This window comes from Callithrix jacchus, chromosome 4 (genome assembly GCF_049354715.1).
Source record: "Callithrix jacchus isolate 240 chromosome 4, calJac240_pri, whole genome shotgun sequence".
In the NCBI taxonomy this organism is placed as follows: domain Eukaryota; kingdom Metazoa; phylum Chordata; class Mammalia; order Primates; family Cebidae; genus Callithrix; species Callithrix jacchus.
In genome coordinates, this window is record NC_133505.1 from 45159592 (window position 1) to 45186197 (window position 26606).

The 26606-nt window shown below is 42.5% G+C and overlaps 1 protein-coding gene and 2 non-coding genes across 3 annotated transcripts; 1 reads left to right on the forward strand and 2 right to left on the reverse strand.

Moving 5' to 3' along the window:
- Positions 1-20357, reverse strand: PPIL1 (peptidylprolyl isomerase like 1). The gene is made up of 4 exons (XM_002746482.6): positions 20274-20357; positions 17140-17294; positions 1736-1804; positions 1-1192 (listed from the first exon to the last, which is right to left on the reverse strand). The coding sequence occupies exons 1-4, from the start codon at positions 20327-20329 to the stop codon at positions 972-974; spliced, it is 501 nt and encodes a 166-aa protein (XP_002746528.1). The 5' UTR covers positions 20330-20357; the 3' UTR covers positions 1-971.
- LOC118153192 (U4 spliceosomal RNA) lies at positions 17832-17972 on the reverse strand. Its single transcript, XR_004742461.3, has one exon. It is a non-coding gene; the product is annotated as a U4 spliceosomal RNA (small nuclear RNA).
- A 6122-nt stretch (positions 20358-26479) lies between the features above and the next one.
- LOC118153241 (U6 spliceosomal RNA) lies at positions 26480-26586 on the forward strand. Its single transcript, XR_004742498.1, has one exon. It is a non-coding gene; the product is annotated as a U6 spliceosomal RNA (small nuclear RNA).
- The last annotated feature ends 20 nt before the right edge of the window (positions 26587-26606 follow it).

The following is a 26606-nucleotide window of genomic DNA, read 5'->3' on the forward strand; positions in this document are numbered from 1 at the left end:
TTTCAACCATCAACGGCATTTTATTTTGGAAGTGTCTACACAGGTGTTAACTTCCTTCCTCTCCTACTCCTCCCCACAAAATCCAGGAAGTTATTTTTATACATAAAAAACTGAACATATAAAAATGTTGGACCTAATGTCACTAAAATCTTAGGTTAAAAGAACTTGAGTGGCACTTCTCCTTTCTGCGATGACTATTTCTTAAGAAAGATTCATAGTCTGTCCTTGTGCTCACCACAGATTTCTCCTCTTCTCTGAGAAAAAGATGGTCAATGCTTCTGCTTCCTTTTAATAAATTAATGTCTTGATTATTACACATTATTATTCCCCACTTGACACCTTCTTAGAAACTTGATAGTTGGAAGCATTTTTCATTTGGCAAAAATTCAATGTGGCTTTGCGTGGGATGTCTAAGTATCAGAAACAGCAGTGTGGATGTTCCTGTTTTGAGGGAAAATATATATAGAGATGCATACATTCCCTAGAACAAATGTAAGGCTGAAATAGGGTGTGCACAGAGTTAAGAGGGCTAATCGACACTACTTGGTTTGGAATTCTATGGCTGTCAGCCATCAAGGACTGCAGTGTAGGCCAGAATATAAATCTCCTTAGGGAAAAGTTTGGTTAGGCAAAACCACTGAGAAATGACAGTGTCTGCTACATTTTGTTTGAAGTGTATCAGAGCAGACATGCACAAGATGCAGAATTATGGGTCATCTGCAGTAAGTAGTAACCTATCGATACACAGGGGCATTTGTGCAAATGCTCTGTCAACCTAGGCACTGGGGGAAGAGAAAAGAAGCATCCTATTAAAATGTACTTCCATCTCTAACTCACCCAAGACCCCAGGCTTCCTGAGCTTCATGATTTGCAAAGTCGAAATGAAATTTGGCATTACACGTCATTCTGTGTCATCAGGAAGCTTGTCCACTGGGGCCATCTCAGAAGATCTGCTCAAGAGGGTAGCAAGTCTACCCAGAAGGGTATGCCTTAATGATCTTCACGTCATCCACAGGGCGGTCCTGGGAGTTTGTTTCTACCATTCCCACGCGATTCACCATTCCTATGCCCTGGCACACTCGGCCAAAAATGGTGTGTTTGCCATCAAGCCACTGGGTGGGGGCGAGGGTCACAAAGAATTGGCTGCCATTGGTGTCTGGCCCCGCATTGGCCATTGCGAGAATTCCAGCCCCTGGTGGGAAAAAGGAAGAAATGAAAGAGTATGAATAACCCTACAGGTCCAGTGTAGAGCTGCTGCCCTATTCTAGGGATGAAAAAGCAGGCAGGACTTTGTTCTGGCCTCTGTCCAGACCCAGGGCAGGCTTTCTGCCTGGTACAAAGGCCATCACTGCACTACTATGACGACTTCGTCTTTCTTGTCCTCACCTGTTCCCCAGCCTTGAGCCCTGATGTTCCTCGCTAACTGTGGACCATGTTCCGGACTGCCCTCAAAAACCTACCAAGGTTTCCTCTTTGAGGACACTTTTGATATCCTATGACGTTTAACAAGTAGTCAGAGTCTAGAACACCCCGACCAGCGCTCAGAATTGCTCAGAATTCTGTGAGAGGTGCCACTTTCTCTAATCCACCAGGGCACTTCGTGGTGCCATGGCTGAGCAGCTTCCTGGCACCATGCCACGGTGTCAGGCATTCACCTTAAATCATGGCCAAAAGAGTAAGCACTGGGCTTTTAAAATCTCCCTTCCCACCCAGTCCAGACAAATTATACACTTACCTGTGAATTTCAAGTCTGGATGAAGTTCGTCTTCAAACTGTTTGCCATAGATAGATGCACCACCTCGACCTGCTCGATTAGAAGATGATAAACGAATCAGCCAGTTACACAGTCTATCTCACGGCAAGAATGATGGCCCAGGGTCAGAGGACTTCTCAGAGTAGAGGAAAGGAAAAGGCAGTGAAACCACCCCGCTGCTAGGTACACTGCAACTACAGAAGCTAGCACTAATATCATATTCAAATCATTGGTTTCATTCCGATAACACTTTCCTTTTCAAAAGGATGCTATTTTTTCTACACATTAAAATAATACATGTTCACTATCAAAAAGGTAGAAAACATAGAACATTATCAAAAGAACATTAAAATCCCCTGTAACCTAACCATCTAGAGATAACCAACATTCATAATCTGATGTGTTAAGAGGTTTCTTGATTTTTAACATTTTTATGAGCATTTTTGAGTGCCCTAAGGCCTAACCCTGTGCCCATCACAGACATTGCTAATCAATCAGTATTCTTCCCTGCTGAGCTAGATTTGCCTCTGAATGTTACCAACCCAGAACTCAGGCAGCCATTATTAATTAATCGGAAATAGCCCAAGAGTTGAAACCTGGCCACCCTTAACCTAGGTGATGGAAAATAAAATTCATTTAATGTCAAAGCTATCCAGCTGAAGGAGAAATAGGGACAGTGGTATGTGGCAATGCTGAAGAAAGGGACATTACAGTAGGTAAAGTTGAGAAGTGAGGCAGTATGTCATAAAGAGAAAACAGGGCCAGTTGTGGTGGCTTGTATTTAAAATCTCAGCATTTTGGGAGGCTAAGGTGGGAGGACTGCTTGAGGCCAAGAGTTCGAGCTGGGCAACAGAGCAAGACCCTGACTCCACAACATTTTTTTTTTTTTTTTTTTTTTTGAGACAAGGTCTTTGAGACAATAATTGCATACTAGAGCCTCAACCTCCTGGGCTCTAGCAATCTTCCCACCTCAGCCTCCTGAGTAGCTGGGACCACAGGCATGCATCACTATGCCTGTTTCTTTGTTTTTTGTTTCTGTAAAGATGGGGTCTCACTATGTTGCCCAGTCTGATCTCAAACTCCTAGCATCAAGCAGTCCTCCTGCCTTGACCTCTCAAGTGCTGGGATTATAGGCATGAACCACTGCACCTGGCTCATGAAAAATTTTAAAATTCAGCCAGGTTTGGTGGCACGTGACTGTAGTCCCAGGTCCTCGGGAGGCTGAGGCAGGAGGATTGCTTGAGCCCAGGAGTTTGAGGTTACAGTGGGCTATGATCACGTCACTGTACTCCAGCCTAGGCCACAAGACCTTGAGCAAAACTTTGACTCTAAATAAATGAATACATACAGAGAAAATTAAGAAACATGGGATTGGGAATTATTTGCTAGCAGCATCACCACCAAATTTTATTTATATCATGTCTACAAGAGCATGGTGTTGTGCTGAATACCCTAAGCTCAGGCAGGTTTTGTTCCAAGAGCAAAAGGATATAAGTTAGGCCAGGTGTGGTGGCATATCCCAGCGCTTTGGGAGGCCAAGGCGGGTGGATCACGAGGTCAGGAGTTTAAGACCAGCCTGGCCAGCGTGGTGAAACCCCATTTCTACTAAAAATTAAAAAAAAAAAAAATTAGTCAGGTATGGTGGTGTGCGCCTATAGTCCCAGCTATTTGGGAGGCAGAGGCAGAAATGCTTGAACATGGCAGGCAGAGGTTGCAGTGAGCCATGATCGCGCCATTGCACTCCAGCCTGGGCAACAGAGCAAGACTCTGTCTCAAAAAAAAAGAAAAAAAATATATAAGTTAAAGATGGTTTTCTCACAGGAAAACATGTCCTAACAGGAGGCAACTTTCCTGACCAATTCTAATCAATTATGTAGTCGATCTATGCCTTACTGAACTACATTGGTTTCTCCAAGTTGATCAGTCATGACAAAGCAGTCTAGAACAAAGTAAACACTGGATTTATCAACGGGTACTTTGCTTGCCGGGAAGCCCAGTGCAGGGAGCTCACTTCCTTCTACCACCTGCTATAAAAGTAGCATTTTTTATTTTTTTGAAACAGAGTTTTGCTCTTGTTACACAGGCTGGAGTGCAATGGCGCGATCTCGATCTCGGCTCAGCTCACCGCAACCTCCACCTCCTGGGCTCAGGCAATTCTTCTGCCTCAGCCTCCTGAGTAGCTGGGACTACAGGCATGAGCCACCATGCCCAGCTAATTTTTTGTATTTTTAGTAGAGATGGGGTTTCACCATGTTGACCAGGATGGTCTCGATCTCTTGACCCCGTGATCCACCGGCCTCGGCCTCCCAAAGTGCTGGGATTACAGGCTTGAGCCACCGCTTCCGGCCAAAAGTAGCATGTTAAAGCACCAAGTCCACCCCCAGGGCCCCTGGGCATGGCTAAGGTGTTTCCATGGTAAAAATCCTTTGCTTTACCTTTTAGTCGGCTTCACCACAGGGAGCCTGTCACAGCCCCCGTTTTCCTTTTCGGAAGAAAACACTGTTCTCATGCAAAGAGGAATGGGGGTGAATCCTAACAGACTAGGGGAACCTCCCACTTGGCCCAGGCTACCTATGCTTCTGGAAAAATACTGAGCCATACCAAACTGTGTAAAACTCATTCCAAAAATTCCAACCTGTCAGGATACTTCCAAACAGCAATTATGTAACTAATACGTTCCCTCTGACTTGATCCTCCCTTTGCGTGGTCCCTTGGCAACCAATAGTCAAGGTTCCTGCCTGGGGTTACCAGACACTAGAGAGAGGGAGAGGGCTGTGGGGACAAACAGATGCCACACTGAAGCCAGGCCCTGCGTGTAAGACTTCAGTGAGCAAGCTAACGGTTCAGTTCAGCAGTGCACTGTCCATCTGTGGCCTGAGCTTTCAAAGTGTGATCCCTGCCACCTGAAGGCTGCCAGAAAAAAAACCCCAGGGCTCTGCCCTCTAGGAATGGAAAACCATCACAAAAACATCACCACAAACAAGAAGTGCATTAAGGAATAGGTGAGTCAAGAGTCACAGATGAAGTGGGGATTTTAAACAATCAGAGAAGACAAGAGTCAAGAGCATGGAGACCTCCTTTACTCAATAGGCATAGTTTTCGTACTATCTTACTCATAATATGTTATCTTTTTAACCCAATTCAACTCAGTAGGGTTTGCAGCAAAATGTCAGAAAGACAAATAATTCCAATTCAAACATTCCTCTAGGCATGTGGAATAGGCGAGAGGTGGCAGAGGGACAGAGGATGATTAAAGAGTTCTCCAGTGCAGAGCATGCTACACAGATGTCGATTATCAGTTAGAAAGCCAACGATTTGGAAGCTTTGCAGATTCTGTTCCTGGTCTAGTAAAGACACACTGAAGATAGACAAAGACCTGTTTTCTAATCTCTGGTTAGAGGTTAGAAAAGAACCTTCAAGATTCTTTTCTGGCCAGGTACAAGTGGCTCACACCTAAAATACCAACGCTTTCGGAGGCTGAGAGGGGTGGATCGCTTGAGCCCAGGAGTTGAGACCAGTCTGGGCAACATGGTGAAACCCATCTCTACAAAAACTAGGTGCATGCCTGTAGTCCCAGCCACCCAGAAGGCTAAGGTGGAAGGATCACCCAAGCCTAGGAGGTTGAAGCTACAGTGAGCTATGATTGTGCCGTTGGGCTCCCATCTGTCTCCAAAAACAATAACAACAAAGAGAGTCTTTTCGTCTTCTGTCTTCTTTTTGGATCATTTATTCAATGTATTTATTTCAGACACGCAAACATACGAAGAATAATATGACCAATGTCTAGGACCACCCCTGCCCCCAAGAAATAAAGTATTGGAAGTCCAGCTAAGACCCCACCACACACTCCACTGCATCTCTCCCCACCACTCATCTCCTAGGAGCTAACCGCTGATTCAAAGAATCACATTTTCCTCTCAGGTAACCACTATTCTAACAAGAATTTGGCATTTCCATGCATTTTCTTTTTTATTACACATATAAGTATCCCTATTAAAAAATATTGCTGTTCTGCATGTTTTTAAACTTACATAAGCAGTATTATACTTCATGCATTCTTCTGCAATTAGCTTTTTGCTCACCATTGTTTGAGAGACTTATCCACTTTGGTCCAGGCAGTTCTCTGTAGTGTTCGCCTCACTGTATGACCATAACGCTCTGTCTTATCTTTTCTGGTGTGGATATTAAGGATCTTTTCAATATTTTGGCTAATCAACCATGTTGTAAAAACTCTTCTTATACTGTCTCCAAAAACCAAGTGCAAGAGCTCGCAGGGGGCCAATACTTCACAGGGGATACTTAGGGTCATAGTTTGAGTATTTCATCATTGCTAGATTTTTCTAAATGGATGAACCAGCATGCACCCCTTCCCACAGCACTCTCTCTCTCACTGCTCTAGGTCTTTTTATCAGTCTGAGAAGTATGAGACCTCTTGTGGTGTTTTAAACTGCATTTCTCTGAAGTTTGGCATAATTTCGTGTTTACTGGCTTACTTAGCTTTTAACGGCCCTCTGTGAAAAGCCACACTTCTACTCAGTGGTATGACATTTTGGAATTGATACAGTTGTCCCTTGACGCAGGATCCTTTGCCACCAAAATCCCTGCATGCTCAAGTCCAGCTGTGGGCCCTGCAAAACCTGTATGAGCCCCATGGTTGAAATCCATGTTGGCCAAGGCTCAACTGTATATTACGGATACTAATCCTTTGTTGGTGAATGCTTTGCAAGTCACTTCTCCCATTTAACTTTTTTCACTCTTTTAATGGGATCTTCCAATGCACAGAACCTTTGTAGTTAAAATTCTTTAACTTTCTTCTTTATGATCTGTGTTGTTTCTTTTTACTTTTCTTTTTTAAGACAGAGTTTCGCTCTTGCTGCCCAGGCTGGAATGCAATGGCGTGATCTTGGCTCACCACAACCTCCGCCTCCCCGGTCCAAGCGATTCTCCTGCCTCAGCCTCCCAAGTAGCTGGGATTACAGGCATACACCACTATGCCCGGCTAATTTTGTATTTTTGGTAGTGACAGGGTTTCTCCATGTTGGTCAGGCTGGTCTTGAACTCCCAACCTCAGGTGATCCATCTGCCTTAGCCTCCCAAAGTGCTGCGATTATAGGCGTGGACCATCACGCCTGGCCTATGTGTGTGTGTGTTTTTTCTTGTTGTTTTTTGAGATGGAGTCTTGCTCTATCGCCAAGCTGGGTGCAGTGGCGCAATCTCAGCTCACTTCAACCTCCACTGCCCAGGTTCAAGCGATTCCCCTGCTTCAGCCTCCCGAGTAGGTGGGACTACAGGCACGTGCCACCATGCCTGGCTAATGTTTTGTATTTTAATAGAGACAGGGTTTCACCATGTTGGCCAGGATGGTCTCAAACTCCTGACCTCATGATCCGCCCGCCTTGGCCTCCCAAAGTGCTAAGATTACAGGTGTGAGCCACCGCGGCCCGGCCCCTGTGTTGTTTCTTAAAAACAAAACACAAAAAAACCCTTTTCTCATCCCTGTGACTCCTGTGATGTCCCTTTCTCCTCCTCCTTAGTCACTGTGGAAACCTGTCAAGATGATGTTCAAGGCATGGGACATGCAGTGTTTTACATGAGGCTGACCATACTTGCTGCTACTTGTTCCCGCCCCTCCAATGTCACAGTTGATGGGGATAATGGATTAATATCCAGCCCCACAGATGTGCAGTGGCCTAAAAGGAGATCCAGCGGGGCACTCGACACCAGAGGGCAACTGACCAATCAAAGCCTCTCTTCTTGCAAGACAGCCTCTAACATACACTGTCCATCAGTAGTCTCCTGAGCATCCCCAACCTCCTCCTCCACAGCCTGCCTCAACCTCAGAGACAAAAAAAGGCAGGTGCTGACAAATCCATTTTGCAGACAGGCATGGCCAGATGACCCAGTTCTGACTTACAGATATAAACAGAAGTCACTGAGTCAAACTTCTGAGAAAGCTACAGCTTTCTTGATAAAAAGGGACAAACACACTCTTCTGTCTTTCGTCTACAGCTCTTTCCTTATCTTCCTTCTTTGAAAGTAGGGTGATGCCAGAGCAGCAGCCATCTTGCAACCATAAGACTAACAAGTTCAAGACCAAAGGCGACACATGACAAATGGTGAAGTGGAAAGATACAGCAAGCCTAGATCACTGACAACTCTCCTAGGCAGGTGAAGAGATGACAATAATTGCTCACTTCCAGATGTTCTACTGTTTAAGAAAAAACAGCACCTGGAATTAGGTTTTCTGTTACTTATAGCCAAAAGCACTGCTACCTGACACAAATCACTGTTAATATACCAGATGGGAACAACGCCACAGTTCTCCAAGGGGCTTTGTGGTTCTAAAGACACAGTCTTCTCTTTCTCACTTGCCTTTGGAGTCAGAGATCTGCATTCCAGTTCTGACTCCACCACTTACTGTTTAACCTTAACTAAGACACTTTCTCTCCAAGCCTCAGTTCCCATCTGCAAAATGGGAGTAGCAGTAATATGTATGTCTCACAGGCTTGTTACAAGAATTAAATGAGATAGCATATGGAAGCCATCTAATGTATAACATGACTAATCTGCTACCACATACTCAATCCTGTTCACCTTTAAAGAACTCAGCAACTATAACCTCCCCCTCTAGTGGATCAATTTTTCTCTTTGTAATGGATCATTCCTGTAGGCATTTAAACCCGTTATTGATATTTCCTATTTTAAAAAACAAAACTCTATTTCCAAGTATCCTATTTCTCTATATCCCTTCACAGAAAAACTCCTGAAAAAGGCTGTCAACACTCAGTGTCTCTGCTTCTCCCCATTCTCGCCTGAACATGCTCCGTTCAGACTTTTGCCGCGCGCTGCTCCACTGAAACTGCTCGTCAAGGTTGCCAGTGACCTCCATGTGGCTACACCCAGTGGTCAATCCTCAGCACTCACTTTACTCAATCCACACTTGATGTCACTCTTCTGCTTGACCTACTGTCTTCCTTTGGTTTCCACGATTCCACAGTCTCCAGGTGTTCCTCACTGCTCACCGGCAGCTGCTCCTCCTCCGTCCCTTTGCTTTCACAGGTGTCACTCAGGCCTGCACTGCTGTGTGAAGACCTTCCCTTCCAACCCTGGCTCCCTGCCCCTTTATCCTTCACAGGTGTTGGCCCGATAAATCACTGTCTTGGTGTCTGCTTCCCAGAGGACCAGAACTAACACGACTGCTATCACCCTAGTTCAAACAACAACCATCTCCAGCTTGAATAGGAATAAAAGTTTCCCACTGGTCTCCTTGCTTCCAGCCTTGCCTCCCTGTTTCCCAACCCTCCATTCTTCTCATGGTGGCCAGAGGGATCCTTTTCAAACAATCGCAGCACTCCCCTGCTTGAAACCCTTTATCAACACCGCTTCACTCTTAGAACAAAATCCACAATCCTCACCAGGGCTTACAAGACTCCCCACGAGCAGAGCCATCTCCTGCCACTCTCTCAGGTGTTCCCGCTACGCTGGCCTTTGTGCCGTTTCCTGCCAGGCACACTCCGGTCTGAGGCCTCGGACTGCTGTTCTCTTTGGAGTGCCCTTGCTCCTGACAGTCTCGTGGCTCACTACTTCATTTTATTCAGAGCTCTGTGCAAATGCCACCTTGTCAGAGAGGTTTCCCTAATCACACTCTCCAAACCAGCACCTCCTTCACCTTCTAGCCTAGTGGTTCTCCATGGGAAGTGATTTTCACCCCTGGTGACAGTGGGCAATGCCTGGAAACAATTTTGGTTGTCACACTGAGTGGTTCTATTAGTACCAAGTGGGTAGAAGCCAGCATGCAGCTAACCATCCTTCAATGCACAGGACAGCCCCCACAACAAAGAATCATCCAGCCCTAAATGTCACCAGTGCCTAGTTGAGAAACCCTGCTCCATCCCAGCAGTACATTCCTTTTCCCATATCATCTGCCATCCCTGACAGCATATTATGTACTTTTTCATTCTCCGTCTCTCACCAGACCGAGAGGGCCACAAGGACTTTCTTATTCACTCTTGTATCCCCAGCTTTTACAACAGTGCCTGGACTACAGAAGGAGTCTAACAGATATTTGTTAAATGAATTAACAATCAAAATAAATAACAGTCACATTTGTTTGCACTCCCATTCTGTGTCAAACCCATGCTAACCACTTTACCAACATCAGCTCATTTACTACCCACTACCAGCCTAGGAGGTGCATGTAGCCACACTCCTGACAGGTAAGCCGGCTCAGCAAGGTAATGTAACTTACTTTAGTAAGTGTTCATGGGAAGCACGAGGCAAGCCCAAGCTCAGCCCTGCGCCACACTGTCTTGCCACAGTCCACAGCTGCACGAAATCTCCTCACATCTGTGAACCCCTCTGTCTGGAAGTCTCCATTAACTGGTCCCAAACTGCTCCTTATTGTCCCCTAAACACGCAGTTCAGAGGTCTGTAAATTTTATAGTGGCCATAGAATCACATTTGATGCATTTGTTCTGGGCATGGAGAGGTGGCTGGGTGATGTCACAAGAGCCAGTCCGGTGTGGAAGATGTGACACCCGGGGTAGTGGGGGTCCCTCCATGCCTCTGTCACTCCTGCCCTGTACTCACTCTTCTTTCTAAATCCAAAATGCCCTTCCCTCTACTTCCCAAGGGTTAACAGTCTACATTTCTCTCAAGACCCACCTCACATATGCCTCCTTCCCATCCTAATCTCATTCCATTGTTCTTTTTCCCTTATTATAAATTACTCCAACCTATATTATATAGATAATCCACACCATACTAACACACATTTGCATATTTATATTATACTGTTCTAGTTGTTTCTTACAATGAATCGATTCTTTCCTGGCAGGGCAGGCACCTGCGAGGAAAAAGAAAATGCCTTGGTTTTTAATGCGTAAGTGCTTCTCACAGGCCTTAGAATAGCACAGGATACCCAGCAGACTCTTGGCAAATACTCATCAAATGAATAAAATTAACAGAGCTTGCTGTTCTACACGTTAAATTTCAGGTGTTCCTGGGGCTACCAAGAGGAAAGATGAAATCAAAGTGAGAGTGACTCACAGGATAATCAGCATATAATTAATCACAGCAATCACAGCAGCTGGTGAGCACTGTGAGGCCGAGTGAGAGCAAGAAGAGCTAAACGAAGAACTTGACAGGATGTTATGTCTTACAGACAGGAGAGAAAGAGATTAGTAGAAACAGATAAGAGACACTCAGAGGGTGAAGGAAAGAGCCTCTATGGTTATTATAATATGGGAAAGCTGAAGGTAGGAAAATGGTTTAAAATGAAATGAAGCAGGAAGTCAAAGGGTATATGAACTGAAAAAGCATCTGGCAAATATGTATTATGAGAAAGCATGTGGAAAGAATGGTTCCACAGTAGTCAGACTGAGGCACAGCTGCGAATGGAAGTGGTGCATCAACTTGCTGAAGAGCCCAGGATGTCACTTGCTGCCCATCTGAGATGTTTAGCAAAAAACATATCACCCAATCAGCTAGAAAATATGAAGTAGTGACCCAGGAGGGCCTAACTCCTGTTTGCCTTCCACCACAGACCTACCAGCGGGCTGCTCAATCATCATTATACTTGAGGCTGGATGCAGTCATTTGACAATCTTTTGAGCGATTAAATTTCATTAAAATTACACCATGGAAATGTGACATTATGAAGGATCGTGAACCAACTACAGAAAAACAGAAAAGCTCTGGCATGAGCAACTCACACCTGAGTCACTTCCAATTCTTGTACCCTAATCATGGACTCTCAGTTCACTGGCATTAAGAATTAAAATTTATTTCATAACAACATAAGGGGGAGAGAGGAACAACACAGGAAAGAGGAACAACACAGGAAAGAGGTACATCGAAGTATCGACGGAACCCTTTCAGACAAAGCAGAATGAAGCAGGACTAGATGCTGCCTCCCTGTTGCGCCGAACCCCTATCGACCCCAATGGGGATGGCACCAGATTCAAGAGGCTGAAGAGACCTAGAGCCAGCAAACGAGACATGGGGTTTTATTGGGGGTTTACATACAGGGAAGAGATTCCAGTGATGGTGCACTGTACAGGAGAACCACCATCACTTGCAAAAAGATGCAGTTTACATAGCATTTCCACTTAGCACCTTGTCCCTAACAATCTTCACCTGGTGATCTTCATTCAACCCAAAACCCAGGACCTTAACCTGTGTGCAGCCCATGTGTCACAGGATGAGCCAGGGACTCAGATATCCCCTTACAGACAGGGAAGGAACCTCCTGGTTGGCTACTTCTGGATTCCCTAGCTCAGAACACACATTCAGATGCACCTGCCATACAGTGTCATTCTAAGGGCATGCTTCAGTTATTGCTCTCAGGTGCATTTACCACATGCTCCCAACACCCAATAAAGTGAACACACAAAAATTAAAAATTAAAAAGCCAAAAGTTCACCAGCATCAACCAAATAGGAAAAGGGAAACAAACATGCTAAACTTGTAAAAAGAGCCAAGGGGAAAAAATAGAAAATTCTTCTGCCTGTATTTCCTTAAAGTAGTAACCAGGAAAGACATGTCATACTGAGAATTCTCACAAATACCCTCCAATTCTGAGAAGCCAATAGGGGAGTGGGTGAGCAGCTCTGAAAAAGTCAAGTAAAGCCCTTGAGTGCAGAAGCCTACACATATCACAGGGGCTCGGGAATGGCAGGACAGGCAAGCAGGGCTGGCCACCTTCCAGGGTGCTGGGCCATAATTGGGGACTATCCAGAGCCTGGAGTGGTGACACACAGATACCACTGGCTGGTGGAGGAGCTCTGGGACAGGGCTTTAATGGAGTCTGGGAAGACAGAACAGAGGCTAGCCCTCCCACAGGGGGCTCGCTCAGCACAAGCTGAGACCCAGTTCTCTCCCACCCCTCTTCAGGCTAGAATAGAATAGAGAGAAAGCAACCTAACATTTGAAGTGGGGAAGACAACTAGTTCCACATAAATGGGGATAATGACAAGGAGACTCTACTTACACCATATCTGAGCAAGTAAAAGGTGAGGATAATGTAGGTGCTGACATCAAGCATGGATAAGATGAAAACAAATGGCATGGAAACTAGGCAAACATACCATAACCAACAGAAGGACAGAACGAAAGAGGGGAGGAAGGAAAAGGAAACCCAGGAACTCAGCCTGGGAGAAAGTGGCTTCTCCATGGCTATTTCAAGCTATGGATGATACAAGAGAAGTAAGAATCTAATATAACAAAAGCTCAAAGACAAGATAATACATTATAGAATAAGATGAAAAGATTGCAAAGCTAAGGAAACAAATTTAGATTCAAACAGCAACAGTAATGAACTAGTAAATAAACTAGAGCAGAACAGAACAGACATGACTGAAAATGGAGTAATGCATAGAGTATAGGTCTGAGATTATTTTAGTAAATGCAGGGAAAAAAGAAAAAAATACTATCACACAATCAAAAGAAATGTTAGATATGAAAGGCAAAGGTGATGAAACAAATAACTAATTTCCTGAAATAGAAAATCCAGTAAGTATAACAGAGATAATATTCAGAAATAGAAATAAAATTATTATCCCTGAATTGAAGAAAGGAGTAAATTCGGCCTCAGTATTCTCCAAAAGCATATTCAAAAACAGAAGGCAGCCAGGCATGATGGCTCATGCCTATAATCTCAACACTTTGGGAGGCCCAGGCAGGAGGATTGCTTGAGCCCAGGAGTTTGAGACCAGCCTCAGCAACACAGTGAGACCTTGACTCTACGAAAAATTTAAAAATTAGCCAGGCGTGGCGGTGAATGCCTGCAGTCCTAGCTACTCAGGAGGCTGAGGTGGGAGAAGTGCTTAAGCCCAGGGAGTCTGGATTGCAGTGAGCCATGATCGTACCACTGTACTTGAGCCTGGGCCTGGGTGGCAGAGCAAGACTCTGTCTCCAAAAAAACAAACAACAACAACAAACAACAACGAAAAACCAAACCAGAAGGCAATGGTCCAAATCGTCTAAAAACATCTCAGAACACTATAACCAGTTTTGATCTCTTTTTTCTTCCTTCTGAAAATTTTTATTTTAATTAATTAATTTATTTAGAGATAGGGTCTCACGTTTTTGCTCAGGCTGGAGTGCAGTGGGCATAATCACGGCTCACTGCAGTCTCAACCTCCCAGGTTCAAGTGATCTTCCCACCTCAGACTCCCAAGTAGCTGCAATTTTTAATTTTTAATTTTTTTGTAGAAATGGGGTCTCAGTATGTTGCCCAGGCTGGTCTTGAACTCCTGAACTCAAGTGACTCTCCTGCCTCAGCCTCCAAAGTGCTAGGATTACAGGTATGAGCCACTATGCCTGGCCTAAAAAAATTATTTTAAAAAAAGAATTTACCTCTTACATTTGTGGAGGCAGAGAAGTCCAAGTCAAGGGACCATATCTGGTGAGAGCCTTCTTGCTGGTGGGGACTCTGTGAAGTCCCAAGGTGGCACAGTGCATCACATAGTGAGGGGGCCGAGCATGACAACATGCTATCGCTTTTCAAGTATAAAGGTAACAGGCAGAAATTCTCAAATATGAATGAGCTTAAAAATATAACAATGTTCCAGCTCTTGTAATAAAAAAACCACTGGAAAACTGTGACCTTGAGCATTCTGGGAAAAAAAGCACAAAACCCACTAGACAAGAAACCCTGCCCTCTAACACTTGTGAGGGTAAGAGCCAAGCAAGCTGTGAGCACTAATCTGGCAAAACGTAGGACCCACACTGTAGCTGAACGAACGATGAGTGCAGAACAGATAATAATAAAAATAGCAACAAAAATTAAGGTCAGGGAAAGATAAGAATACGTAGAAATTTAAGTAATAACTGCCTCATCTTTCACTGCAGGAAGTCAAATATTCTGTTCTATGTATATAAAATTAAATGTAGTACTTTCTATTTTAAAAACAATAGCATACATAATATATCCTATTCTTTTGACATTGTTTCCATTTATCTTGTTATCCTTTAAATCAGACATCTGAAAGACATCTAGAATGATGGGCACCAAAAGTTAACACTGTTCATTTCTGAAAGGTGGGATATTGAGGGATTGGTTAATGATAGTTAGAAATCCTTAGGAGCTATGCTTGTGAATGATTTTTCCACTTTTCTCTGCTTTCTATATATTCTGTATTTTGAAATGCATCAAAAGCCAAAAAAAACCTGAATACTTCTGGCCATGGAGGATAAAACATGAGACAATTAACAATGACAAAAAGGCCAGATGTGGTGACTCACACCTGTAATCCCAGCACTTTGGGAGGCCAAGGCGGGAGGATTACCTGAGTTTGGGAGTTCAAGACCAGTCTGGCCAACATGTGAAACTCCATCTCTACTAAAAATACAAAAACTAGCCCGGTGTGGTAGTGCCTGCCTGTAATCCCAGCTACTACAGAGGCTGAGGCAGGAGAATTCCCTGCACCTGGGAGGTGGAGGTTGCAGTGAGCTGAGATCATACCACTGCATTCCAGCCTGGGCAACAAAGTGAGACTCCATCTTAAAAAAACAAACAAACAAAAATGACGAAAAAGAACAAGACTGAGAAAAGACTCCTCCACAGAGAGAACCAAACTTGTTTAAAGGCAAACGAGGCCGGTCACGGTGGCTCAAGCCTGTAATCCCAGCACTTTGGGAGGCCGAGGCGGGTGGATCACGAGAGATCGAGACCATCCTGGTCAACATGGTGAAACTCTGTCTCTACTAAAAATACAAAAAATTAGCTGGGCATGGTGGCGCGTGCCTGTAATCCCAGCTACTCAGGAGGCTGAGGCAGGAGAATTGCCTGAACCCAGGAGGCGGAGGTTGCGGTGAGCCGAGATCGCGCCATTGCATTCCAGCCTGGGTAACAAGAGCGAAACTCCGTCTCAAAAAAAATAAAAAATAAATAGATAAAATAAAGGCAAACGAGCAGAGATTAGCAGATATTAGCAGAGAAAAAGCAGACTGAGAAACAAGGGCCCTTGAAATGAGTAAATGTTCCACCAGTTCACTAATAAATCCCATCTAAATGCCAATAACTCCCAAATTAATAACTCCATACCAGGTCTTTCCCTGAACCCCATATTCCTATCCAACTACTTACTCATGAGCACAGTTGGCCCTCCCTACGTGTGGGTTCTAGATTCATGGATTCAGCTAACTGCAATTGAAAATGCCTGGGAAGAAAGCATCTGTACTGAATGTGTACAGAACTATTTTTCTTGTCATTACTCCCCAAACAATACAGTATAACAACTATTTACAGAGTGTTTACATCTTGTCCCTCTATTCTCTAAACAGCAGTTAAGAGTGATCCTTTTATTTATTTATATATTTTAGAGAGTGTCTCGATCTGTTGCCTAGGCTGGAGTGCAGTGGCGCGATCTTGGCTCACTGCAACCTCCATCTCCGGGGTTCAAGCAATTCTCCTGCCTCAGCCTCTCAAGTACCTGAGATTACAGGTGCCAGCCACCACACCTGGCTAATCTTTGTATTTTAGTAGAGACAATGTTTCACCATGTTGGTGAAGCTTGTCTTGAACTCCTGACCTCAAATGATCTGACTGCCTCAGCCTCCCAAAGTGCTGGGATTACAGGCGTGAGCCACCATGCCTGGCCAAAGAGTGATCCTTTCGAAGCATAGATCAGATCACATCATTCCTTTGTTTGAAACTCTCCAATGGCTCACATCTTACTCAAAATAAAACCCAGTCTCTACCTTGCCCTACAAGGTACCACGTACCTTATGATTTCCAGCACAGGCTCCTGCCTCAGGGCCTGTGTTTGCTCTTCCTCCATCCAGAATATTCTTCCCCCAGTTACAAGGTTCACTTTCTTACTTCATTCAGGTATCTGCTTCAATAATGTGAGAGGAGTTCCCTGACTTTTCTACTAAAATTGCATCCCCACACACTTTTCCTGCTTTATTGAGAGCAAGAATTCTGTCTTTCTTTATAGGTATCTCCCCAGAGCTTGGAAAAGTATCTGACACAAAGCAGATACTCAGTATTTGTTAAATGAAAGAATCTATAAAAGAACCCAGGATTTTATTATTCTTAAGATATTATGAAATCTTTTCTTCTTATTGATCAGACTGCTTGCATCACTATAATTCAGACAAATATTATTTTTTAGTGAGCAACACATGCAGTTATGAAAAACTCTACCAAGCCTAGGAGTAAAGGTTGGTTTCTGGCCCATTTCACATATGTGTGTTTGATGGAGGCAGGAGTTGTCACCAGAATCAACCAACACAGTCCTTAGTAAGTGGAAAAGAGATCTCTGGCTGCCTTATCACCTATTTATGATAGAGACTTCAGAAACTAATGTTGGCTTAGAAAAAAAGACAAAAAGAAAAAAAAAGGAAAAAGAAAACATAAACTAATGTTGGCTTAACTGTACCTGTCCCTGTTGGGTCACCCCCTTGAATCATGAAGTCCTTGATAATTCTGTGGAATTTTGTGCCATTGTAGTAACCTCGACGAGCCAACTCAGCAAAGTTCTTACAGGTCTTTGGAGCATGCTTCCAGTACAGCTCCAGCACAATGATTCCCATGCTGCAGAGAGAGAGGACAATACAGCTTCAGTAAAGAACAAGGTCAGGGCAGACAGGAATATTATGGGACTGCTCCAAGACTCTTGATTTTCAAGCTTGTAAGTCATGAAATTGTGATAACCACTGGATTTCATGCTTAGCAAAGGAAAACACCACAACTGCAAGTAACATAAACACTGATTATCTTTTTTGAGTAAAACATGCAGGTGTTCTGGGTACTTCTTTTCTGCAAAATAAAAAGCATGGATAACTCAAAATTCTAATGCCACATACATATATATCACTGATGATCTGAAACCAATATAACCAACCCCTAAATTAGGAAAAAAATTCTTATACTTAATTTTTAATTTTTTTTTAAAAAGGGACATTAAAACATCAGGAGTTCATATTTATTTATAAGTTTCTGGATGGGAGTAGGGACTGGGTAGATGGGGAATAGAAGATGTTTAATGAATACCTTTTAAAAATGTTTATGTTTTTGATCCATGTAAATATATATATATATATACACACACACATATATTTTTAAATTCAGTCTCCATAGAGACTGTCAAAAATTGCCAGTGCTGATTATATTTCAAGTCATCACAGCGGGGTATTGGGAAAAGTTTTCAATTAGCAATAATCACGCCTCGGATAAACCTCATTGGCTACAATACCACCACTGCACAAAGCTGATACATTATCTTTTCAACAAATTTTAATAGAATAAAAGGTACAGTTTATGTTTGTTTGGGAGGGAGTATAACAAAGGCAAAACCTGATAACTTTGAATATTTGTACCTACCCAACAGGATGAGTGCTTTTTCCTCCCCAGTACTACTAAAGGAAAAGGAAGGGGCAAGAGAAAGGATAGGTGCCTTCCCCTCTACTCCAGCACATGCCTAGACTTTAAGCTCCAAGCATGTGACTTTTTTTTTTTTTTTGAGAAAGGGTCTCCTCTGTCACCCAGGTTACAGTGCAGTAGCACAATCTCAGCTTATCATAACCTCTGCCTCCCAGGCTCAAGCCATCCTCCCATCTCAGCCTCCTGAGTAGTTGGGACCACAGACACATACCACCAACCTCAGCTAATTTTTTGTATTTTTTGTAGACGTGGGGTTTCGCCACGTTGCCCAGGCTTATCTTGAACTCCTGGACTCAAGCAATCCACCTGCTTAGGCCTCCCAAAGTGCTGGATTACAGGTGTGAGCCACAGCACCTGGCCAGTGAGAAATGAGTCAACTCTGTATAGTCTGGATATCCAGTGCCTTGCACAATGTGATACTGTATAAGTATATGTGGAATGTGCTAGAAAATAGCTTTCTAACAGCCTTTCTGCCTGCAATTCATCTTTGCAATTTATCACTGCTTACATTCAAAACAGATTAACAGTTACTCTGTGTATGCCACTATTTCAGGCACTGTTTCCCTCATGAAGCTTACATCCTGGTGGGTATTTTTTAAATACAGGAAGTAGGCTTTTGGAAAGACAATCAGGAAATACGTACACAATTCTGAAATGTGAGTATCTCAGCAATTTCAATTTCCAAGTATCCACTAGAAAAATTTGCAAAAGTGCCTAAGGATACAATATGTGCAAAGATGTTCATCCCAGTATTTGTCACTTAATGTCCTTGAAATAGGAAATGCCTAAAATATCAACTATCCATACTATGGGCAGCTATCTGAATTACTGAGTGAAAGAAAACCAAATTACAGAAAAAACACACATAGAGTGTGATCATATGATCCCATTGTTTTGTTAAAAAATAAAAACATAAAAGAGAGGTTTATATGTACATAGAAAAAGTCCTGGACAGTCATTCAACAAACTGTTGATAGTGCTTTAAGGGAGGAGGTGGCTTTCACTTCTTACTCTGTATGTCTACATTGCTTGAATTGTAACTTGAAAAAATACCAACAGGGGACTACAGAAATTACAGGATGAAGCCTGAAGATGCAGAATTTTGCCATATAAGAAGGTTGGAAAGATGGCCAGCAAGCATGAACAGCATGAACAAATATAGAGAGAACTGACAGAACTCTGCTTTGCTTGAAAGCAGCAGTGGGCAAGAACAGAAAGACAGTCCCAGAGGCCTTGGCTGGTCTCTGGCTGTTGAGCCGGGAATGGCAGGTGGACAAGGGCCTGATGAAAAAAATCACCTTGAATGTCAGATTAATAAGTTTTTACTTTATACTGTTTTAGAAACAAGACGTTATTAAAAGTTTTGGGGCAGGATCCTTTCCTTGTCCTACTTTGTAAAGATCACTTTGAGTTTTTTCCAAAGAGGCAATGGAGTGAATAGAGCTAAAGAACCTAGCAAAGTGAGACGGGTACACCAGGCTCCAAACGAGGTTCTTCCACTTGTCAAGGCTTTAATCTGTAAATTCTGGCGTTTCCTCCTGCTAATATTAAAAGAGAGAAAGTGAAATAATATCTTCATGATTTAAGTTGCTAGGATTAAACTAAATGAGATGACATACAACAGGGGCACGGCACTAGCAGGTTGGTTACCACATTACTCTTTGATAGTGGGGAAAATGTGCTGCTTCCTGTTTTTTCCTGTAATTTGTTTCTACAACTGTACTACTTATCACGCAATGTTTACATATCTGTCTCTTTCATTATACCATAAGCTCCTAAAGGCAGGGCTGTGTGTGTTTTATCTACCTCTGTATCCTCAGAACTCGTATCTTATGTGCCTGGCTTGTGGACTCATTACACGCTTGTTGAATGAATGAATGAATGAGCGGTCTGGAGGAAGGAGGACAATTAGGCAGCTGTCGCTGAGGCCTCAGTACCGGACAGAGCAGAGCTTGGACGCGGGCGATGGCGGTCCCCTCTCAGTCCTCAGGGGGCCGTCTCGGCCGCTGCTCCACGCCCCTTTCCACGTGGAGGCCGGCCACCCGGAGGAACGCCCCAGGAACGGAGACCCACGGCGAGGCCCGGGCTCCGCGTCTCCTCTTCCAGCCCCAGAGGCCCGAACCCCCTCACCTGGTCTCCAAGTAAACGTTGGGTGGCTGCCAGGAGTCAGGGGGAATTGCCGCCATAGCGAAGCCGGCGGAATGCTTCTCTAGCAATTGCTACTTCCGGCGTCAATTAGCTGGGGACGCGCAGCTGCTGCACACTTCCGGTCCCCGCCGTTCAACCCTTTCGATACCAGGATTTGGGTGGCCAGGACAAGGAAGAGGACGGCCCTGTCTTCAAATGCCGGGAAGCTGGGGTGTGAGACGTGAAGAAGCTGGACGCAAGAACAGAGGAAAAATGCAAACTTCATTTGCGGTGGTCTCCAAGTGGCGATACTGCGCCACTCTCTGGGCGATATAATTGGTTCGTTTAGGCATGGAAGGCGGGAACAACTAGAAAAGCTGCACTCGGGTTGGAGTTCTGTCCTAACATTGAATTCAAAGAATTTCTTAGTCTCACAATTGGGCGGGGACGGGGGACGGGAAGGGGAGGAAGAGAATAAAAGGGCATCGTTTAGAGATGCCAGTAAAGAATTTTTGTAAGGCGCTGTACGATGTACATAGTGCTTGCACTTTCTTATCTCCACAAAACGATTCTGTAAGTACATAGTACTATTCCCATTTTAAAGATATGAAAACTGAGACTCGGCAGTTAAATACTGGCTTTTCCACAGTCACAAAGCAAATCTGAGCCTGTAGAATCCGAAGACAAGGAGTCTGAGGAGAAAAGAAAGGGAAGGAGCAGGAAGAAAATGGGAGATAAGGAAAAGGGGAGACAAGAGAAAGCAGGTCAAAGAGATCAGAGCAAGAACAGGGCTTAACATGATTCCTGGGATAGATGGTTTGCACACCACTTAATAATGATGGTTGAATGTTTACCATGTGCCAGGCAGAGAGCTAAGCACTTTGTTGTGTATTTTCACGCTTAATCTTAAAAACAACAAGCTAGATATTACCATTCCCATTTTACTTTGAGGAAGCTGAGCCTTACAGATTAAGTGACTTGCTTCAAGTACCACAGCTGGTGAACTTGTGCTCTTAAGGACAGTTTAACTGTCCCCAATTGTCAACAAGGAATAATGAGGTATGAGGTTGTAAAGATAAACTAGACGGCTCCTTGAGAGAGGAGCTGGGCCTCCTTCATCTTTGTGCTGAGCTGGTGCTCAGCTTTTGTTGAATGAATAATGAACGGAACACTACATTTTAAACTGACAAATGCTAACGTAAAGTATACTTTTTATACCGTCTGCAGTCTCAAGTTCATGTTCACCTTGTGGCCCTTGAGCTAGATGGAAAAGTCTTAATCCCTGGTCTGTTTAGTCTTTTGTTATTTGAGTTGCCTTTCTCTGGACTCTGTGCAGTTCCTTACTGTATATCTTGGAAGGCATGTGCCACTCCCCAACTCCAATGTCTGAATATTCAAAAGCCACCCTCAAGGTCGCTTTCTTCCTAAATCTTTTACTGCAGCTCCTATCAGTCACTTGGCACTGAGGAGACAGAAATGAATCTCACACACACAGTGCCCTGCCCTAAAGAAACTCACATTCTAGGACAGGTGGACAACTAAATATGTAGCTATAGGATGGTAGAATGAGGACTGTAATAAGAAGCACACAATAGGTTGGGCACAGTGGCTCACGCCTGTAATATCAGCACTTTGGGAGCTGAGGCAGGCGGATTACCTGAGGTCAGGACAAACTAAATACGGCCTGAGAAGGGTTCCGTACTTCTGTATTTGAGTCCTTGTGGATGAACGGTAACTAGCTTAATAGAAAAATTTGAAAATCTAACTTACTAGTATATACGTGTAACAATAGCTGAATGTTGGCCAATCCCAGCAGCCATGCTTCAACAACTCATAGACTGCTGAATGTTCAATCAAATAAGGTAAACACTGAGATGTAACCAATCTCGCTGATTGCTGTACATCACTTTACTTTTTTTTGTCTATAAATGTTTTCTGACCACAAGTCACCCCTGGAGTCTCTGTGAATCTACTGTAAGGAACTTTACAAATAAGAAAACATAGCCAAATAGAAAAAATAGGTAGAAGATTTGAACACAAAAATATATCAAAAAGAGAATATCTAAATGACACACATATGGAAAAAGCATTGAACTTCATTAATCATTAGCTGTTAGTGAAATTACTACTGAGATATTGTTATAAAGGCTTCAGAATTCCTTAAATGGTGTCAGGATTGGGATCTGAAGTGGAGCTTCTAGCGACTCCCAGGAGCACTGAGTGAACACGCAAGGTACCTGCAGGACCCACTCGTGTCCATTAATCTCTCAGAGTAGCTGGGGAGCATGGGTAAGTGTCCTCTTGGATTTCGGAGCTCCATGGATTTGTGTTTTGAGCTCTCTGGGTTTCTTTAGGCAAATTTCTGATCCAAACTGGGTTTGGAGTCGTGACAGAAACTTGATGGGTCCAGGAAAGGATTTGATCTGGGAACTAACTAGTTTAGATCTAGTTAAAGGCTTCTTACATCTGACTGGGTCAGAAAGGAACTGGTGGTAAGCAGTAATATTGCAGGGGTTATAAAATTTGTCTTTTGAAATTTCACAGGGATATTTGTGTTCTACTTTTTTGTTTCACTTTTCTTGTGTGCTTAAGTAGGAGAGAAATCATTGACTAAGTTAATCAAGAGAACCCAAGAGTAAAGCCAATATTTTAGGTAAAAATGGGATCCTTAATGTATGGAAAACTGAGTTCCTTTTGGCTTATACATTAGGCCTGGGAGGCAGTGAAGTCTTACAGAAATGGCAAAATCTTACTAAAGATAACTTACAGTGGAATGTTCCAGATGAACAACAGTGCATTGAAGTACAGGGTGTCAACTGTTACTCTCTTTGGAATAATCTGACTTGCAGCCTTGCTGATGACTATGGGTGACAGGATTAGGCATATACAGGACTGTGGGACATGGGGAGCTTTTCCCTCGCCCAAAAGGGGACACTTGAGAGCCGATGGGACTGCTGAAAAAATCCCATTCATGACAGCAGCGTCAGGCACCTGAACTTTTCGGTGTGTCTGCAATGGGTGGGTCTTTCTCTGGCCTCCCTGAGCACTTCCCCTTCCTCACCCTGTCACAGGCAATGCTTTTCTCTCTCTCCTTTCCCTTTTTTGTCTTTTCTGTTACTTAGGGCAACTATCTTGCCCAGAAACCACATGTTGAAACTCCTAATCAGAAGTTGGATTAAAGATGATGGGGCCCATCTGAGGACACATTTAAGCCTTGCCAATTTGATATTGGGTGCTAAACAGAGTGACTAATGTCTATGTTTTATCTCATATATTTTGCTCTGGCCAGGACAAAAAAAAAATTTCCTTTATGATGAAGCTTTGCCCCCAGTGCAATGGTGCGGCAAGGTGGGTCACTGGAGCCGCTCAGGAAAAGGGAACCCGGAAGCCTGGCATGCTGACAAAAGGATAAGAATTTCTTACCAGTCAGATTTTTGGCTTCTCTCTCTGTGCAAATGGTTGAATGAATGGTAAAAATCAGTGTTTATTTATCTCTTCTGTAAAGTTTTGATTAATACAAAAAAAATCTGAGGCTAGTTTTAAACTGATGTATTTGTGCTATGAATTTGTTTTTCTGAGTTGAGGGGTATCTTAGGATAAAACATGGGCTTAGGACCCCATAAAGTTGCTGCTCAAGACGGCCCAGCAAGCTGGTCAATAGCAAACCTTCCTGCAGGTCACTGAAACAAACAAAAAAACTGAATGGGGTATCCATCTTGTTTTATGTCCTTGGGAGCTTGACCTTGTAATCATGTGGCAGTACTTTCTCTTGGTCTCTGCCTTCCAGTGAACAGGAATTTTAGGGTTTATGTCATAGTTAGCTCTAAAAATTATCTATCTTGAGTAGTTAAAAGCCTCTGCAAGCTCAAAGTTAACTACTATAGACTCCTTCTGGGAAGGGTAGTAGAGACTGCCCTGTGCTGTGGCTCACTGACCTTTCACATTGGCAGTCCCAGTTCCATTCCCTGATTAGGAAGTAAGTCCTTTCTGGTTTAATATTGCAAAACCTTATGTAGTCTCTTCTCCTCCACAGACTATCTTAAATTTTCCTTCCTTGAGCACTTGGGAGGTTACTTTTGATAAAGTTCAAAAGCCAGAAACACCAGCCATTTGGCCCAGGCAAAATCAGTAATAAGAAATTTTAAAAGGACTTTATTAAAGAGTGCTGTGGTTAAAAGTCAGGTTAATTAAAGGTGGATATTCACACTCTAACAGCCTGGAATCCAAGGGAAAAAGAGGAGGCACCAGAAACCCTTTTCCTGGCCCTGTTCATCCAAGGACTTCATCATAAACCAGTACCAATTAAGAAACTTAAAAACCAGCAAATGAAAACTCTTACAACTACTGTAGTAATCTTCTTATGTTTGTCTGTGTAATTATATAAGTGTTGTGTGTAATGTTTATATAAAAGAACTCTAATTAATTGGCTTAAACAAAAATAAGTGCCTAAATCAAATATTTTGAAAGCAAAATGAAAACTGTAATACCTTTTAGTTCATGTAACTTTAGTAATCTTTGGGAAATAAAAACAGCTTTAAAGATTATTGATAAAATAAAGACATTTTATCTAAATTATATAGGTCAGATATTAGGTTTGCTATATGCTTTAAGGTCATAAACTGCATTGACTTTTGAAAATTGTTCAATTTATTTTGGAGACATTACATTCTCAATAAGGCCTGGGGATATATGGAATTAGCCATGTCCCCTAGCTATGCAAAGGTTATAAAGAAAATAGATTTTATATCAGAAAGGATGTTGTATGGTAAATTCTTGTCCTAAAGTAAAATGACTGGTTGTTTAAAAAGAGGGATGTTTAGGGAAAGTTAGAAAGTCTAAACATGTCATACATAGTCTGTGTAAGTCGTGAAATAATTTATGAAAAGGAATTTATGTCAGAAATGTTGTACAATTTAAAGGTGATTAGGCCTCCTAAATGCTTCATAAAATGCCACTATACTCTTAAATGTACAGCCTGCCTGCTAATTTACAGCTAGGTAAGGCCTGGGATACCTAGAGTTAGATGTTGGAAAGAATCACACCTTATCTGCATTTCTGTCTGGGTCCTGGGCTCCACACATATTACATAATTAAAATCCCTTACTTACAAAGCTTTTCACCAAAAGTAAAAAGTTGCTAAGAGTTAACTTCATAATATGTAATCAAGACTACTGAAAAAAAAAGTTTACAGGCAAGGTGTGTAAGGAGAATGAAATGTGTTTTTTTTGTAAGAGATTATAAGAAAATACAGGAATGTAAATTTTTGCCTAAGTTAGAGGGTTAAAGGATTGTTTGAAATTAAATAAAAGTAAAGGTTTGAACAAGTTGTGGAAGGTTTATAAAAATTAGTTATAAGAGATTCTGTGTGTGAACATATTGGCTAAAGTTAAAATGACATTATTCACTTTTTTCTTATAAATTAGACGTTGGAATAAAAGCACAACAGAGTTTTCTTAGAAGATTGCTCTGCTCTGAGAAAAATAATAGTGAAGGGTTATAAAATGTTTATAAAACTCTTACCTTATGGTCAAACTAATTAAAAATAGGTTTATAAAATGTTATTAAAAACTAGCTTTAACATTAAAAATACACTAATGGAAACATAAAATTTGGTTTTCTCTTTTAAAAAGGATTTTTATTTAATATTAAAAGATAACAAAAGGTTTTTGTTTACCTTTTAAGTAAACTACAAAAAAAATGGTGGGGGAGGAAAGAAAGGAGACAGTCAGTTGGCCTCATGCCATCTTCAATATGTCTTGTTTAGAAAGCTGAATCTCCTCTCTATCCTTTTTCCTTTAAAAATTGTTAAGTTATCAGTTCGGCTACATGAATGACTTATGGTAACCTAAGATTCTATGTTGTAATATCCAATGTTAAACCTTTGGTAGTTGACAAACCTTTCAAAATTAAGCTCTAGATTATCATGCTAAATCAGCCAATATTAAAATTGTTTAAATATACAATTTGAATGGTCTAAGTCAAATTACATATGATAACCCATTAGTTATCAGTGTTATACACCTAAATTGGAGAAACAATTGGTATTCAAGAGGACATAAGTCCAACATTAAGCATGGACAGCCAGCTTGTCCTTCTTGAGTTCTTAAAACTTTTGTTATTAAAGGTTTTGGAAAAAATAAAATAATCCAAATTGAATATATTGATGTGGTAACTTATAAATTGTAGAAATAGTTTAAATCCAACGTTTGGTGCTCACTTCTGCAGCACATATACTACAATTGGAACAATACAGAGAAGATTAGCATGGCCCCTGCACAAGGATGACACGCAAATTCGTGAAGCCTTCATATTTAACACTGGCTTGGAGAGCAATAG

Bases quoted from the DNA above. Each gene is read 5' to 3' on its own strand.
- PPIL1 (XM_002746482.6), bottom strand. From the start codon at position 20,329: ATGGCGGCAATTCCCCCTGACTCCTGGCAGCCACCCAACGTTTACTTG. The intron at 1,805-17,139 runs GTACAGTTAAGC...CTAATCGAGCAG, and splicing joins GGGTGACCCAACAGGGACAG to GTCGAGGTGGTGCATCTATC. The intron at 1,193-1,735 runs GTAAGTGTATAA...TTTTCCCACCAG, and splicing joins TCCAGACTTGAAATTCACAG to GGGCTGGAATTCTCGCAATG.